The 17,252-nt window shown below is 42.1% G+C and overlaps 5 protein-coding genes across 5 annotated transcripts; 2 read left to right on the top strand and 3 right to left on the bottom strand.

Moving 5' to 3' along the window:
- Positions 1-41: 41 nt before the first annotated feature.
- LOC149091066 (uncharacterized) lies at positions 42-2,223 on the top strand. The gene is made up of 7 exons (XM_089262134.1): positions 42-82; positions 170-313; positions 359-559; positions 621-806; positions 1,458-1,544; positions 1,610-1,675; positions 1,917-2,223. The coding sequence occupies exons 1-7, from the start codon at positions 42-44 to the stop codon at positions 2,017-2,019; spliced, it is 828 nt and encodes a 275-aa protein (XP_089118260.1). The 3' UTR covers positions 2,020-2,223.
- An 814-nt stretch (positions 2,224-3,037) lies between these two features.
- LOC108654937 (uncharacterized) lies at positions 3,038-3,675 on the top strand. The gene is made up of 2 exons (XM_018106550.3): positions 3,038-3,210; positions 3,297-3,675. Exons 1-2 carry the CDS (start codon positions 3,205-3,207, stop codon positions 3,606-3,608), a joined length of 318 nt encoding a protein of 105 aa, XP_017962039.1. The 5' UTR covers positions 3,038-3,204; the 3' UTR covers positions 3,609-3,675.
- A 544-nt stretch (positions 3,676-4,219) lies between these two features.
- Positions 4,220-6,826, bottom strand: PIG-Z (phosphatidylinositol glycan anchor biosynthesis class Z). The gene is made up of 2 exons (XM_018106547.3): positions 6,536-6,826; positions 4,220-6,473 (listed from the first exon to the last, which is right to left on the bottom strand). Exons 1-2 carry the CDS (start codon positions 6,702-6,704, stop codon positions 4,528-4,530), a joined length of 2,115 nt encoding a protein of 704 aa, XP_017962036.1. The 5' UTR covers positions 6,705-6,826; the 3' UTR covers positions 4,220-4,527.
- Positions 6,827-12,661: 5,835 nt separating this feature from the next.
- On the bottom strand, positions 12,662-14,394 carry LOC108654936 (uncharacterized). Its single transcript, XM_018106549.3, has 2 exons — positions 13,723-14,394; positions 12,662-13,126 (listed from the first exon to the last, which is right to left on the bottom strand). Exons 1-2 carry the CDS (start codon positions 14,392-14,394, stop codon positions 12,788-12,790), a joined length of 1,011 nt encoding a protein of 336 aa, XP_017962038.2. The 3' UTR covers positions 12,662-12,787.
- Positions 14,395-14,415: 21 nt separating this feature from the next.
- LOC108653684 (beta-glucuronidase) lies at positions 14,416-17,163 on the bottom strand. Its single transcript, XM_018104383.3, has 6 exons — positions 17,061-17,163; positions 15,738-16,987; positions 15,367-15,683; positions 15,047-15,308; positions 14,840-14,978; positions 14,416-14,779 (listed from the first exon to the last, which is right to left on the bottom strand). Exons 2-6 carry the CDS (start codon positions 16,920-16,922, stop codon positions 14,613-14,615), a joined length of 2,070 nt encoding a protein of 689 aa, XP_017959872.1. The 5' UTR covers positions 16,923-16,987; positions 17,061-17,163; the 3' UTR covers positions 14,416-14,612.
- Positions 17,164-17,252: the final 89 nt, after the last annotated feature.

Genomic DNA, 17,252 nt, shown 5'->3' with positions numbered 1-17,252 from the left:
ACCAGCGCAGTCGTGAGCGTGAGCTGAGCCGTGCACGTGAAATGGCCACCATCAATACGCCCGTGCGCAATCGCCAGCAACTGTGAGTGAGACCCAAGCACAGACGCCTCTGCATGCACAAGCACATCCTCATCGGCTTTCACTCATCTCGCATTTCATGTCTGAGCAGGCGTCGCGGCGGCACTTTGCCCGATGATGACAATTGGGGCTCATCCAGTGCGCCCAGTAGAGCCAACTCCAATGAGCGTGAGAGCAGTCAGTCTAGAAAGATCATCAATCTTTGGCAGTCCCGTAATAAGGTCAAGCCGCCGCTGTAAGTCCCCCGCCCCCACTTTGCCCAGTCTGAAAGCTGACCCCGACTCTCTGTTGTTATTATTATTATTCCTACGGCTGCTGGCAGTCAGCGCCACAGCACTGAGGAGCTTGACTTTGAGGATGACCAGCGCGACAGTGGCTGGCGCACCAAAAACAGCGCCAGTCCCGAGCAGCGCCCACAGCCCGCTGAGACCCGTAGGCAGCAGTCGGATAGCCGTACCCAATTGCGTACTAAGCCCAAATTGTAAGTGCAAATATCCACGTGCAGGCGACTCACTTCTCCGACTCACTTCTCGTTTCTCAAGACGTAGTAGCAATGTGGATAGATCGGGTAGCGAACCGTTTCGTCGTCCGGTCACGCCCGTACTGAGCGTTAATCCGGATATACCCGCTGCCGTGCCCATGCCCCGTACGCCCATGCGTTTGCGTAACAAAGTCTCCCTGACAGCCCGAGCCGTGCAGGACATTATGAACAAGCGGAGTCAGCGTCTGTGAGTTGCCCCAATGATCCCCTTTAAAAAAAAAGGTGTCTCTATGACAAATGAGCTTTTTACATATCAATTAAAATGATTATCACTTATTTCCAATTGAAACTGATTCGAGAGCCAATTACCTGACCCAATCTGATCTATTTGAACATTTTTAAAAAGCCTACAAAATTTTACTTATCCCCTGCCACATAGAATTTCTTTCTTATCAGCCAACACATTTCAAACGCCCTCATCCGTTAAATTGAACTGCTTTACTAAAGCCTGCACTGCTTTGACTTAACAGACTGTTAGCTGAGTCTATCAACAGGTTATGTTAACTGACAGGCATGTTAACAGAGCATGCCACACGTTAAGGCGTGATTGAGGAAATATAAATTAATTTTGATTTTGTATATAAATATTAAATTAAAAAAAAAAAAAGGAAAAGTATAGCAATTAACGAAATTATGTATGTATTTATACAAACTGAGACAGTTATTTCTCTTTACTATGTAGTATAAAGTATAAAGAGAAACTTAAATGCCAATCAAGGACTCCCAAGCCTGTTAAGCTTTACAACATTGCAAGCTTTATGACTAATTAGATACCAACTCCTCTGAAGAATTCTCTGTGACGGCAAAATCTCAACTATCTCTCCGCTTCTCTTCACAGCACTCGCACTGGTACCGATGAGTTCGACATGGACGAGAGCGATACATATGGTACTGGTGTGCACATGGACGCTGACGCTATGGCGGCGTAAGACTACATCTAACTACATCTAATAACTCTTGCTAATGAAATTCTTTAATTTCCGATCGCAGCGCACGTCGCACTCCGCCGCGCGGTGCGCCGCCTCCGCCACCCCCTCCTGCGGCCGGCTTGAACAGGTTCTACCAACGTTATTAAATATTTTTATCGATGTGTTTTTTGGTTTATTTTGTTTTTCTTTCATTTGATTTTTGACAAGAGAAAGTAACAATTGAAACACACACAAATTCTTATGTGTTCACAGCGACAAAGTCTATATATTCTGAACTTACTTTTTTTCTCGTACTGCCAACCGATAAATAATCATAAACGAAAAAAAAACACGATGGCACGATCGACATGATACCCTGTAATATGCAGATTTAGCAGTAACGAGCGCAGCGTACGCTGGCACGAAGAGGAGGACTTTGTCTTCGAGGATGTCGACTCACCGAACCCCAACACGAGCCGTAAAATCCATTAAATTCGCGCATACTCTATATAGTATGCCTCTCCGTCGCCTTAGTCAAACTCTAGCTATACATATATTTATTTTGTATTCGATTAATCAATTTGTAAGTTTAACGTAGTCTAGTTTCAAATTGCTAGCATCAACGATTCAATATTTATTATAAGCATTTACGATTGCCTTCAATCACAAATAAAGTCATAGAAGAATATAAACAAAGCCATGATGTATTTATATATATGGATCTAGGGGGAGTTCGATGAATAAGCTGAGAAATTGTAAAGTTGATATAAGAGAAACCTAACTTTATTGCATAAAGTTCTTTTTGAGCAGGCTTTCATCCTATAAATGGAATACATATGTAAGTATATGATATATAGTGTTCAAGGTACTCTTAGAATAACAAATTCAATTATCGATTATTATCGATAATGAGAAAATGCCGTAGAAAGGAATCAATTTTGATCGTCTGCCACGCCTTCTTCTACCTGTTACGTACATAAATAAAATAAAATAAAAATTTAAGTCTCGAAATCTCGCAAAGAACTAAAAGACTTGAAGCTTATGGCAAATAAATATGTATATTTTTTTAAATATTATATTATTCATAACAATTATGCACTTAGCTGCACATTAAGCTAACCATTAAGTATATCTCAGCTCTAGAATTATTAAGATCTTCTCAATCAGTCGCCTCTTATTTCAATGGGCCAACAATTTGATAAACCTGCTCAGTTCTTGCAAGCTGTTTATAGACTTTTGCTTTTCTGTCAATTCTTTTCTTTTTTTCTCGCTTTGTCATTTACTTTTATGCTGTCAAACAAACGCTGATATTATTTAATACCCACTTTGAGTTGTCGCCAAAAAAAAGTAGAAAAAAAAAGCTGGCAAAACATGAAATGGAAAATATTAATCCATTTGACACGCCGCGAGTCGCCGAGAGCCGTACAAGGCGCGGCATCCGCGTTCATTGAACGTAATCAATAAAATAATATATATTATAAATAATGATAATTAAATAGAGTACAGCCGAAATTCTCATTGCGTGCTCATTGTGTTCTAATTCTGCCTAAGCCCCAAAACTAGTTTCGGGCCAAAGGCGGCGCAGTCGATCGCTGGACTATAAAACAGTTCGGCCAATTGGCCAACAGCATCAGTCGCTGACAACTCCGGCAACCAAACAATCCAATCAACAACAATATGAAAGTAAGTGTAGCTATCTGCATCTCTCTCTCTCTCTCTCTCACTCCCTCATTCATCACCCACTAATTCTCTCACTCGTTTCCTTGCAGTTCCTCATCTGCTTGGCTCTCTGCTTCGCCGTCGCTCAGGCTGGCTACCTGGCATCGCCTGTGGCCACGTATGCCGCCACCTATGCTGCGGCGCCCAGCTATGCGGCCACCTATGCCGCTGCTGCTCCAGTGACCACCTACTCGGTGCCCGCTGCCTACTCCACCTATGCTGCTCCCGCCTACGCTCCGTCCGTCTACAGCGCAGCCACGTACTCAGCTCCCGTTGCCACCTATGCCGCACCCGCCTACACCGCCCCCATTGCCACCTATGCTGCGCCCGCTGTTGTCAGCCCCTTCCTGAAGAAGAAGTAAACTGTGTCGACAACCATATCCCAAAAATATTTGATTTAATGATCCACTGAATAAACTTTTGAGCAAAACTCAAAATATACTTCTGTTTTTATTAAGAAAGGGAAAGAATTTCTAAGATTTTATTCTCAGTTTTCTTTGGGCAATCGAGTCCAGGAAATGAAAAAGAACGCAAGAACTGACATCTTTTCGGCTTGGGCTTGACCACGCCTTCATTTGCATGTAATTAAATTAATACCAAGTTCCCAATATGGGGAATTCTTCTTACTCAAGATCACAAAATAAATTTCGAGATAATTTCTATATATTATTTTTATTTTATTTATTATTTTAATTTTTTGTATCAATTTTTTCCCATTTTTTTAATATAAATTTTAAACAAATTATTTCTAAATTTAAATTAAATTTCCATTAAAAAACACGAATATTTTCATTTAAGATTTTGCTTTATTTTGCGTGGATTATGTTTAAGTTTAACAATTAGAATACTCTTTTTTAACATAAATATAAACATGAACAATATTTTTTTTTCAATACTTTAATTCACCGGAATTAATTAAACATCATAAAAAAATTATAACTAAAATGAATAAAATAGTAATATATATTACAAATTTTATATGAGATCGACAAAAGTTTTATTAATAGTTTTCAAGTATGAATTTAGAATTTCGTTTTAGTTGTAGTTAGTGTTTACAAGCAGGAATGTTATACGTATAGAATGTCTTTGAATTTAGTTTAATCTTTTTAGCTTTTGCGTATGTGTGCATGTGTGAAAAATTGTTATAAAATTTATGCCTTTCGTGACTAGAGTTACAAATTAATTGATGTCAACCATAATTTAGAGTAATGCTTAGCTTATTCTTTGGTTTAAGACACTCAAGCGACAGTTATGACATGGCCACGCCCACGGCGCCCACAATTACGCCGTGGACTCGGGTAGAGGCGTCGTGTTCACATCGATTGTGTGCGTGAGCGCCGGCGTCTGCTTGCGCCGCACATCGATCTCGTAGAGCGCCAGTCCAAATTGATGCACAAACGAGCTGAACTGACGGCTGAGGTAGGCGAAGCTCAGCGTGGGCGGCTGCTCCACGTCGCAGGTGCCGCGCAGATCATCGTGCGTCCAATGTGGCGCATCCACATCGCAGGGATGTCGGCCCCGCAGACGGGGAAACGCCTCCGTGGACAGATGCGGATAGAATACGGAGAGCAGCTCGAAATGCAGATAGCTGCTGGCATTGGAGCGCTGCAGTGCCTCGTGCAGTTCGTCGCTGAGTGGCGCCGGTATGGCCAGGTACATCTTGTAGCGTAGTCGCGTGGCGCCGTTGCGCTTCAGTTCGCAGTTGCCCGCAATGAGCTTCACCTTGTCCAGAAGGCTGTTCATTGGCAGGCCGCCGTATTCATACAAATAGAAGTCACGTTGACGTCGATAGCGTTGATGCGTCTGTGGATTGAAGTGCAGCTCCCTGGAGCTTGGAACATTGACCAGATGCAACGGCAGGCTGTACGTGTGCGAGGTGAGCAGGTGGACATGGGTGGCCATCGGTTTTGTGGCCACCACATGCGCCATGCGCTGGGCCAGCGGAAAGATGCCTGCCTGATGTATGAACCCGAAGAAGACCGTGAACACCACATTGCACACATACCAAATGCGCAGCAGATGCGGCGCCGAGGCTCGGCTGCAGAGGACATTATCGTAGAGCCAGCGCAGCATCGGATGCTGCGTCTGGAACGGATATGTGGCACTGAATCCGGTGATGAGCTTCGGCGCATGCAGCAGCAGCAGTGGAAACGTCAGGGGCAGCAGAAAGCGCGGCTCCTGATGATTGATCAGCGAGAGAAAGAAGAGCGGCACAAAGATCGCACCCGACATCAGCGACACGATGCTCTGGAAGCGCGGCAGCAGCTGATACTCGGCACAGAAGAAGCGCAGCAGCAGCTGGGCAAAGGCCACCAGAGCAGCGAGTCCGAGTATATTGAAGAGCATCGGCACATTGACCAGCAAATGGACATAGCACGGATGCACGCCGTGCGTGGCCGTGTGCGACGGGTCCAGATTGTACTTGATGAAGTTCCACGGCGTGAATACGAAATTGTCGATGCCCACCTGCAGCATGTGCAGCTCGCCCACGGTCAGGTGCTTATAGTAGAGCGAGTCGCAGAAGATGAACAGCAGCAGCGCCGGCAGGGCGCACAGGCAGAAGAGTCCAATGCGCAGATTAAAGTCTCGAAAGCTGACGCTGCGCGTTCCCATGCCGCGCAGCAGCCAGAAGAAGACCATCGGCGCGCCGAAGAGCAGGAAAGTCGGACGATTGAAGACGCCAGCCACACAGATGCTGGACATGGCGAACAGATGCTGCAGATTGTGTGCGGGTAGCGAGTTTTTTAGTTTCCAGATCTTCACACGCTCACTGATTGAGGCCGCTTTGTCGTATTTCTCCTCGAGATACTCCTTCTTGTAGACGATGGTGTTCGTCTTTAACATGCACTCGGCCACCAGACAGAGCAGCCAGGCGCACATGGCCAGCTCAAGGGTGTTGGAAAAAGTGCGAGTGCCGAACACCAGCAGCACCCAACTGCTGCCCAGCGCCAGCAGCCGGATCTCATGACGCAGCCCGTAGAGTCGGCAAATGCGATACAAACACCAATCGTTGCTATACGAGATAAGCGTGTAGATGAGGCGGGGAAATACCAAAAACGCATAGCTATTAATCAGCTCCACCTGCCACCAGTCACGCACGTACAACGCCAAGAACTCGTAGAAACTCCACGGCACACGCATCAGCACCCAGGGCAACGTGATGCTACGCACCGGCATTGAGTTATTGAACTCCCATGAGCGCGTGTGCTCCAAACGGAAGTGATCACCTATGCGAATGAATTTGGTGGTATCAAAAGCCTTTTTTCATTTTCTACACATTTCCACTTACCCGTCATCACCTCGACACTCTGGAAAAACTCATCTGGATGTATGTAGCCCAACTGGGGCACAAACACCAGGACTAAACGCAGCAACGCAAAGAAGAAATAGGTACCTAGCTGGCCGGCAGTGGGATCGCGCTTTTCCCACAGTTGCGAGAAGTGTCGGGTAATTCGCATTGTTTCCGTGAATTTAATTAAATAAAATTAATTTTAATTTTAGTTTGTTTACAAACTACTACATAATTTCGTAAGTCCGGCAGCACTGAGTGACAAGTATAGAGATGACAGCGCGACCGATATATAGGATATGCTACTCAAAATGGCAATGCTATTTAACAGAATTCGAAAACATTGCTACTGTTAAAAAACGCTCAGTCCTGACACTGTTAAAAGCCTCGATGGGCTGGGCCGTTCAAACAGCATTTCTCTTACTTTTAATATTAACTAACAGTTTCCGTTGGTAGTTTTTTTTATCTTACTATTGCACTCTGTTATGCTATTTGAATTATGGCGCGCAATCGCTCAATGCTTTTGCCATTGCTTACAAATAATTTATACAACCTGAGAGCTAATAATTTGCATTGTAGGTGAAAACCCTAATCCACATTTAACTGAAAACTTAGTTATTATTTTGTTTAAGGACTTCATACACGCGCATACAAATTGTGACGTCAGACAGTTGAGTCAGCAGACCACCTTGTTGTGCTCAGACCTGGATGCAACACAAGCATCAATGCAGCTGACAGCTGCAGGTAGCCGGCTTAGAGTCGAGATTTTATGGGTACAGATTAAAATCGTAGTTTGTCGTTTAGAGAATTTTTATAATTTTGAAATTCTCATTTACTGCTTGGTACTGCTGTCGTCCTGTTCGTTTTAGCGCTGAGGTCACGCTTCATTGATTCTGAAATTGTGTTCAATCGATTATCGTTAATCTCATTTAAATTATGTTGAATAATATTCATTTAACAGAAAGGGTCAAAGGCTTAAACTGGTGCATTCGAATAGGCAAACAGCAATTTCTAGCAGGTTAGCCAATTCTGATCTCTACATCTGGATAGTTCCACGACAACTCCCACATTTTGCCAGGATTCTGGGCACCTGTGCATTCGTTCAGCTTGATTACACTTTGAAACCACATCCCATTGTCTGGCTCACTAATCCGCTGTCTGTCCCTGTCTCATTATCTCCCTCTCTCTCTCGCTCACCATGAAACCTTTGATTTATGATCTTTGTGTTTGCTTTCCTAATTGATTTCGAACAGGTCAGCAGCAGCATCAGCGCAGCTACCTGCGTACAGGAAATGCCTCACTGAGCCCTCACGTCGAACATTATGAGTTCTGAGCGTTCGCTCGCCTAGCTCAATTCCTGTTCTCCTATTCGTTTGCTACAGTTTTTAACTCTTTTCGTGTTCACAAATATTCAGATTTGTTTGTTTATTTTAATTAGATGCAGAAGTCAGTGGAGGCAAGTTGAGAGTGACCGACTAGCAGTTACCCTGTGAAATGAATACGTAAATAAGATTTATTTATAAGTATATGGTATTTATTACTATTATTATTTTATTTTTTATTAATATGTATAACTCACTCTTTACAATTCACATTATAATTTATTTACATTCAAGTTAAAAGATTTTAGAGTTAGTGTGTTCACCATGAAACCAATATACCCCACTTTCTACACGATCCATGGGCTCAGAGTATAATGAAATGAACAAAGGCTTTGTGAGAGAAAATCAATTGAATGTAATTTAATACACACTCCACGCATGCAGCGTCTATTAGGGTCTTCTTCTTGGAATGCGTGTGAATGAGTGTGTATATATGTGTGTGTGTGTGTGTATGTGCGCTCTAACAAGTTATATTTGACTTGAGAACTTGCTGCTGACTTCTGTGTGCCTGTTCGAAAGCATGAAATTATCGTGACAATCAACAGGGCTGTTCCATGAAGCGGAACGACCTACTTGAAGACAACGTGATACTGAGAGAGAGAGAGAGGGAGAGACAGAGGCAGCTTAAGTGAGCGAGCAAGATCGTCCCTAAATGCTCCTAATTATGATCGCAAATTGGCTGTCAATTTAACAGGCACACAGTCGCACTTGAGAGTCGCTGACAAGCACATTTGAGCTGTGCTAAGATTCTGGGAATTCTCTAAGCATTATATGCCAGAAAAAGTCTCTGTTTCTCTCTTTCTCGACTGCTGTTCACCTGGTAATCAAACGTCATCTGGCGTGAAAAATTCTCACGCTCATTTTCGTGTGAGTTTTGTATGTTGTAACTGCAGCTGGGCCTAGATTTCACATTGTCTAAGGTAACAAACGCTACACACACACACACACACACACTCACAAACGGCCGTTACATTCCGCCCATTTCCGTTAAACATGGTCAGCAAACACGTCGAGGATCTGCTCAAGAATCTTCAGCGTGGGAATTTGACTGTACAATTTTATCTGGTCGCCTGTTCAGAATTTCGAGATATTTTAGAAAAATTCTCACAGAAACCAAAAAGTTCTCATGGTTCCCATGGCTGTGAACCAATCTGTTAAGATCCTTACCTGCTGCAGCTCTGAGAGAAAATACATTTCTACTTTTTTATTTCTTTCATTGATCTTCGAATCGTTTGTTTTTTTTTTTTCACACGCCCATCATAATTAGGAAGAAAACAAAAGATGTTGGCAGTGCCTGACTAGGGGATACCATGCAATGGGTGATTGTAATTGAGTTGGGGTATGTGCTGATAAAGATAGTGAAAGAGATGAACGTCAATGATAATGATGATGATGTAGTATTCAGAGAATGAAGAATATTGATGATGATGGCTGAATATGGCTAAATCATAATTAATAAATAATTATTCAAGAAATATTATATTATTACTCTTACCAGCAATAGATCAAAACATTCTCAATCACTTTTGTTTAATTAAAATTCACAGATCAACTCTAAAACCTCAAGAAACTCGTGTCTTTCGTATAAGAATTTCTCATCATGCCTGTTGCACATTATCAAGAACTCAACTAGTCTACCCTATTGCTCACACTCACTGGAGTCGGGGTATGAGAAGAAATTTTACCTGTGATCGCTTGCTCCTACCTAGCCCTCTTAGCATTCCAAGCCATTGTTTATACGGCTTCAACTTCTTTTTATACCCTGAACCCATTGAAAATGGGAAATCAGGGTATAATGGTTTTGTTAAAAGTATGTAACAGGCAGAAGGAGGCGTGGCAGACCCCACAAAGTATATATATTCTTGATCAGGGCGACGAGCTGAGTTGATTTAGCCCTGTCCGTCTGTCTGTCCGTCCGTCCGTCCGTCCGTCCGTCCGTATGTATGAACGCGTCGATTTCAGAAGATATAAGAGCTAGAGACTTCAACTTTTTTTTAAAATGTCCGTATATATCACGCGCATATCGAGTTTATCACTAAAAAACGATAACTCATTCCGATACTTTTTGATCGATAAAAAACCTTATCGAAGATCAGTTTAAAAATTATATCTCCTACATCTTTCAAGCTAGAGTCTCCAAATTTAAAATGTATATTAAGATGAATTTTATACAATTTCGGTTTTTGTTAAAATTTACCCCCCACCCCAAAATCCACCCCCTCACCCTCATCTTTGTAAAAGTCGTATATCAAATACTAGAGACTTGTCCTTATACCGGTATACACATACATTTAAACATTATAATTATGTTCTGAAAGTTTCATTACGATCGTACGTCTAGAAATTAAATTATTCATCAAATAAGTTATCATTATATTGCCACTGCAGCGCAACCCAAGCGCAATCGCCTGTATATGTGAGTGTGTGTATATGCGTGTGTTTATTTGTATGTGTATGTGTGTGCGTTTGTTTGTTTGTATGCGTGTGTGTGTGTGTGTGTGTGTGTGTGTGCGTGTGTGTGCTAATTATTATTGAAATATCAGTTCCTTGTAGGGTTCAGGGGATCTCGTAGTCGAGCAGTCTCGACTAGAGCTTTCTTACTTGTTTTTATTAACTATTCGGATGAAGACCGTTTCATCCCTTCTTTGCCTGGGTTTTGTGGCTTCTTGAGATTTTTCTCGATCGGGCAACTGGCAAAGCTGTTCGCCTGATACCACTGAAGACGTTGCACAGTAGATTGCATCTTGTAAGAAATCCGAAAAGGTGGTTGATTGCGGCCAGGTAGGCCAGCCAGGTGTTGATTACGAATGGAGCCGTAGCTGCTGCTGGATTTACTGTTGCCCTGGTAACCACCAAGACATTTTTGTTTACACAATGTCCTCAAAGGAGGGTTGAAATCGTCTTTGGCTTTCTTTAAAGAAACAAACTCCTCGAAGGGAACACACGGTGGTAGTTTTTTAATCTACCAGGTAAATCAGTACCTGCTTGAGCTAATTATCCTTGCTTGGCAGCAGCGTGTTGGAAATTCTGTTCGCCTGTTGCTATATTTAATTAGATTATTGATTCTCATTTAAACACTTCTGATTACATTTGCATATAAACGATCAAAATTGATATTGCCCTAACGAGATGTTAGCGGTGCTGTTTACCTGTTCCCAAAAACCACTCACCTTTGCTATGTCAACAACTCGTTTCCCACGCTGCAAATGCATGCTTCATGAAGGAAGATAATCTCACGGACCTTCTTGGAAGACTTATTTCAAATATCATTGCATTGATACCTTCTGCTCACCTAGTAGATAATTGTTACCTGTGGAAAACAACCCCAATTTTGTTTGGAATTTAGGTGGTAAATGTAAATATTTATGTTATATTCATTAGAAAACCCAACTTATGAGCTGATAAAACAAGATCTGGATCTTTATAGAAGGAAAGCACGAGCGCGTGCAGACAATGAATAAAAGCATATGCACCGTTATTATATAGATAATCATTATTAGCATGAATAATAAAAAAACTTAAGTCTACTGGGAAATATCTCTAATCGTAGATGGCAAGAAACCACCTGATTCATTAGAGGAACATTCACTTTAGCCAGAAGCAGATTAAATACTTTCAGGTGTGCCCTATTTGTATATTTGATAGTCTATATATTTGCACATAATATACATGTTTATCTGCTGTTCGTTTATGCTCGGGCTTAAATTTATGAATTCTCAGTATTTAGCGACAATGGCGCCTCAGATAATCCCACTTTATTCTTGGTTATTATAGGGATTAACAATTTGTCTCTGCTGGGAGCATATGAAAATAGATTAGGACTTGTCCAGACAAGCGGTCCAATAAAAATTATGGATTTATAATTAGTATTATACTTTCATGCACAGCCATGAGGCTGCAATCAGTGTTGCCAGTTTAACCTAGATCAGGCTAGTGAAGGTGGTCTAGCCTACTGAACATGAGTACGGAATGGAACAGCCAGAATTTGAGATAGACTATGCAGTCCTTAAGAGAACTATAGAGCAGAAGAAACTGCCGAAGCTGATGCACATAAGCTAACTATGCGTTTGTGTATGTCTATATATGTATATGTCTGTTCGTGTGTCTCTCGGTACATCTGTCTCTCCACCTGTTTCCCTCTCTAACTCACAATCTGTCTCTCTGCCTGACAAAGGCAAGGGACGAACAAGAATTACACACATTAAGCTGTCTATATGTATACAGCACTCATTCGCTATGCGAAGCTAGAGTGCTTGACGAAGCAGAGAGTGTTCCCATTAGTCTCTTAAAGCTCTACCTGGCGCCATGTTTAACAATTGAGCGCGGCTTAGGCTCTGAATGAAAGTGAGCCTATATAAAGGGCAGCAGCTCAAGCATTTCTTCAGTCGCTCGTGGAGGTCAGTCGTGCAGAGCAGTAAAGTGGAGTGAAGTGTGTAATCGATCAGCTAAGCATTAAATAAAGACTTGGGAGAAATTTGTAGAGGAAATTCGCTGATTAAACAGTGTGAAAGAATTCTTAGGGGAAATACTTAAAAAAAATCACAGAGCAACAACTCTAAGAGTAAATTCGCAGAGGAAACACTTAGAAGAGAAATAAAACAGAGTCGACTCTGGAAAAACTAATTCTAGGACATTAGCCCAAATAATTTAGAACATATTCAACGTTAACAGAAAATGTCTAGGCTGTACATATTTAAGATTTCAAAGCATATTTTTGCTTGTATAGTGAAAATGCGCTCTATGCTTTCTATGCTTTCTCAATGCCATATTACTTTATTATTATAACAAAATTGTAGAACAAAACAAAGTTATATATGAATGTATGTTAGATAGAATATGTCTCAAGACACCTTCACATATTGCATATTGCTTAATTCTTGAACTTCATCTCGATGCAACCGAGTTTACTATTCAAGCCGATGAAGGGATTCTTGATGGTCTCGTTATTGAAGTCGTTTTCCGTCAAGCTGATGACCATGTGATTGCTGCAGCCGGTTGTGCAGGTCGCTGAGGCACAGGCCAATTGATTATAAATGCAGTCATCGATGAGACGCACAGCCGTGCTCATTGCAGAAACTGTGCCATAGATCGAGGTAAAGGCACATTCCCAGGCCTGGTTGATGCGTATATCCGCTGCGCACTTTGCCTGCTGCAGATACGTGTTGAAGTTCTTCTGATTGCTTATGGTATACGTGTTGACTGTAGATATCTGGAATTAAAAGAGATTATTAAATTGAATGTCAAATGCTAAATAAGAACAAAACACACAACAAAAGCATTTTTTTCCGATCGCTTACAGAGTGTGAGTGAAAGGAAATTATGTGTTTACAGCATTTGCGACACATTCAACAGTTATTTGTGAGCTTTGATCTTAATACATATACAAAATGGTGTATGCATGTGTGTAGCATGCGAATAATATGTAAGTTAGAGCGAGACGATGCCTGCTCAGCTGTCTTTGCGGAAGTGATGCCTTTTTTCTAGCGTTAAAAAAGCTAAATTTCTCCTTTGCCACTGCATTCAATTCTTCTCGCATATGTACTTTGAAAACAAAGCCAGAATTGACGGGAAAAAAGCGGAAATAGCAACACTAATTTGCTTGTTCGCTATGGCTCACTTCTTTGAGGAGTGAACCAGCAACAGCAATCATTTTGAGAGTTGTATATGTATGTGTGTATGCTAGAGCGAGACCATGAAATAAGCAAGGACGTTGATTTTGCAAGCAAGAAGAGTCAAGCGTAATGTGCAAAGCAATCACAAGTAAATTAATAAATTGTTTAATATACATATTATACATATACTTACCGCATTTTTAACGCAGATTGTATAGTTCGTCAGTGAATCGGGATTTGCTTTTACACAGTCGGTCAGGAGCTTCTTGGCATTGTTATTATAGTAGTTCTTCAGGGAATTGAAGCTGTTTTGTGAACTGGACAAAATGCTATTCAGGTTGCCTTGAGCAGAGGACGAGCAACTGCTGAGGGTGCTACGCACACTGGATATTGTGGGAATGGTTCCGCTGTAGTTCTGGACGCATTGCTTGTGCCACGAGTCGATTAACTCGATCGGATCTAGACGCGCTTTCACCTCCTCCAGCCTGAGCTCCAACTGATCGGCCTGGATGCTGATTGCGCGCAGTCCGCTGGAGAAGGTGGATCGAGCTGTGTCCAATTCATTCTCAATCTGAGCCAGTCTAGCATCATTTTGTCTCTGGTTCTGAATTATATAGTCCTCCAGGTAGATCGTCAAATTCTCCGCAGAGATTGCGCCAAAAGGCGCCAGGCAGACCAATAAGACGAGGAATAGAACTGAGTTTTGCATCTTGTCAGCAGTGTAACTTAATACTGAATGTAGATTGGGGAGCTCTCTGCTTTTCTTATATATATATGTACGTACATTTATGGAAATCGCACTGCTCTTTATCAGGGATGTCGTCGAGTGCTTCCCCCACCAGCAGCCGCAATCTGCTTTTAGCATTTCTCAAAATTCCCTAGCAAATTATCAGTATCAGTATTTATTTAATTTTACGTTTTGTTTATAAATACAAGTATATGGTATACTTTCATGAAAGAACTTTAAAACAATAAAAAAATTTGCATGTACATAAAGTGGCATATTGGCAATATAAATATTTGGATTGTGGCTTTAATTAATTTATGTAATTATATGAACTGTAAATAAAGGACCAGTAGTATTTATAAACCAAAGTCAATAATGTAATTGAAGAGATCTGTCGGCAAGCTGGCGTTATTTAGCATAAATGCGAGCATGTGATACCTCTGTCGCAGCAGATACGCTGAATATTTGGGCTGTCGGTTACGGGTGAAGACGCCCTTCTTATTGCCACCGACCCGCGTATAGGCTATCGACAGAAAGAGAGAATGAATATTCTATATTTATTTAATACTTGCATCGAACTTACTCTGCTCAGTTTTAAAGTCCGCAAAATTCCACACAAATTCGCCAATGAACCATTTGAGCTTGCGCAGTTTGTCAAACGCCTGGAAATGCTTTGATAGCATCGTCGTCTGATATTCCTCCGACCAAATAAATGTGGGCAGCTGTTTTAAAATTATTGGAAAATTAGCAAGCAATATTCGTCTATGCTATTCTAGCTCTGAATTCTCACTGTATGATATCCCTCGAGGGTATCAGCGCCATATTCGAACACAATGACCGGCTTTTGGTGCAGTTGCCGCCAGCTCAAGGCCTCTTCAAACATTGGGTTTATAATCATGTCCGTGCGACCGGAATTGTGATACCAGGAATTGTAGCGATTAAAGCCAATGATATCCAAATATGCAGACATCATGCACTTCGTCGGCTCAGCATTGCTAGCAGCCGTTAAGGGACGTCCCTGCGCAATGCTTCGTGTATAATTCGCCAATTTCCTGCCGAGAGAGAATAGTTTATAACATTGGCATATTTTAGAATTGCTAATTGACTTACCCGAAATACTCCTTGGCTGCTGGCTTCTGGGTACGCGGCTCGTTGGCTATTGACCAGGCTATCACGGACGCATGATTGCGATCGCGATGTATCAGCTGCTCCAAATAGGTCATGTGGTTCTGCAACAGCTCTGGCTGGAATAAATCCGTATTCACACTGGCGCACTCATCGATGATCATAATGCCGTGCTCATCAGCAAACTCCATTGATTCCTCCGAGTAGGGATAGTGAGAGGTGCGATAGGCATTTGCTCCCACCCACTTAAGCAGACTAAAGTCGCGGGTGAGCAATGCATTGTCCAGGCCTTTGCCGCGTATCTGAAAGGGAATTATCAGTGGAGATTATGAAGAAGCGCCTTCAAGCCAACTTACATCGGAATCTTCGTGCTTGCCAAAGCCACGCAAATAGATCGGCTGGCCATTGATGTATATGCTGTTATTGTCCCAGTTGAGACTGCGAATGCCAACGGGTAGCTGATAGCTGTCCAGCAGCAGACCATTTGCAGCCATCAACTGGAATTCCAGGGTATACATATAGCCAGGCTCCGGATGCATTAGATAGGGCCACCATGGCTTCACATTTGGTATTAATAAAGTGCCATTGTGATAGTTCCGATTTAGCTGATGTGCCACCACATTGCGATCTCTATCCAGCAGTTTGACGTTGATGTACCTGGACACATCCTGTTCCTGCTCATTGCCTATCCACAAGCGATAGTCAATGCGACCCATTTGCTTGTTCACTTGCGTCTTAAGCTCAATGTCTTTGATGTATTTCGCCGGCGTGGTATAAAGCTGGACGGAGCGATGTATCCCGGCGTAGTTGAAAAAGTCAAATGTGAAGGTTTGAACATCGACGGAACCATTGTCAGTAGACTCTTTAATCACTGCACCCTGTGGAATAGTGGAATTCCTTAGCCGATTGTCGACCATGATTGTGATGCGATTCTCCTGGCCATATTTGACCAATCTGCCGATCTCCACTTCAAAGGGCAAATGACCAAAGCTGTGCTTAACAGCCCTCTGACCATTGATCCAAGCAATGCATTCGTAATGGATGCTGCCGAAACGTATCCAGGTGCGTGTCCCACTCATATTCCAACTGCTGGGCACAAAGAAGTGCCGCTCATACCAAACTGTGCCCACATGGTCGCGCAATTCCTGATCCACGGTCAGATCATTATACGATGCTGGCACAGGTACTTTGATTATTTCACGACCTGTGGAGCGGAGACTACGACCAAACCATTTTTCACGTATCCCCTGAAGAGGATCACTGGCATTGCTCCGGACCAGTTGCCAAACACCGTCCAGAGAGTTTACCTCCCGCGTCTCGGATGCGCGAGGATACAGCAGACCCACTGTGGGCTTTGGTAGTTGTACATTGTCATAGCAATAAATCTGCTCAAAGTTGAACTTGTGCGCAAATCTATGGCCGGTACTTAGTTCATCTTCCACATTGTGAGACAATATTGTATCCAAAATGCACACACATATTAAAGTTATGGCGAAGCATATTATTGTTCGCGTTTTAATACTGTTGCTTGTTACCCGCATTGCTGCATTGCTATGCAAAACGCCCTTTTTTCTGCGATAACAAACTTTCCGATAGCTGGCAATGCCTATAAACAATCAAATTTAGAAAAATAAATATATAAACCAAACGAAACAGAAACAAAACAAAAGAGAAATTACCTCCAATGATTCACATCTCTATATATTTCGTCGATTTTAAATGCGGGTGGTTGTGTCTGCTATATCGATTATAAACGATGATTTACAATTTCACTACTTTTCGCTGTATCGATGACAAACGAAATTAATCGATATGATTAATTAAATGTAAACAAAAATCAGCTGCTCTAGAGCTTAAAATTCGAAGTATTC

Source organism: Drosophila navojoa, chromosome 5 (assembly GCF_054131105.1).
Source record: "Drosophila navojoa isolate 15081-1374.11 chromosome 5, UAZ_NAV_1.0, whole genome shotgun sequence".
NCBI lineage: Eukaryota > Metazoa > Arthropoda > Insecta > Diptera > Drosophilidae > Drosophila > Drosophila navojoa.
Note: the sequence above shows the minus strand (reverse complement) of the source record. Positions and strands in the feature narration are given on the sequence as shown.

Bases quoted from the DNA above. Each gene is read 5' to 3' on its own strand.
- PIG-Z (XM_018106547.3), bottom strand. From the start codon at position 6,704: ATGCGAATTACCCGACACTTCTCGCAACTGTGGGAAAAGCGCGATCCC. The intron at 6,474-6,535 runs GTAAGTGGAAAT...TCATTCGCATAG, and splicing joins GAGTGTCGAGGTGATGACGG to GTGATCACTTCCGTTTGGAG.
- LOC108654936 (XM_018106549.3), bottom strand. From the start codon at position 14,394: ATGCTAAAAGCAGATTGCGGCTGCTGGTGGGGGAAGCACTCGACGACA. The intron at 13,127-13,722 runs GTAAGTATATGT...TTTTAATTCCAG, and splicing joins CAATCTGCGTTAAAAATGCG to ATATCTACAGTCAACACGTA.
- LOC149091066 (XM_089262134.1), top strand. From the start codon at position 42: ATGGCCACCATCAATACGCCCGTGCGCAATCGCCAGCAACT. The intron at 83-169 runs GTGAGTGAGACC...ATGTCTGAGCAG, and splicing joins GTGCGCAATCGCCAGCAACT to GCGTCGCGGCGGCACTTTGC. The intron at 1,676-1,916 runs GTTCTACCAACG...TGTAATATGCAG, and splicing joins CCTGCGGCCGGCTTGAACAG to ATTTAGCAGTAACGAGCGCA.
- LOC108653684 (XM_018104383.3), bottom strand. From the start codon at position 16,922: ATGCGGGTAACAAGCAACAGTATTAAAACGCGAACAATAATATGCTTC. The intron at 15,309-15,366 runs GTAAGTCAATTA...CTCTCTCGGCAG, and splicing joins GCAGCCAAGGAGTATTTCGG to GAAATTGGCGAATTATACAC. The intron at 14,780-14,839 runs GTAAGTTCGATG...TTCTGTCGATAG, and splicing joins GGACTTTAAAACTGAGCAGA to CCTATACGCGGGTCGGTGGC.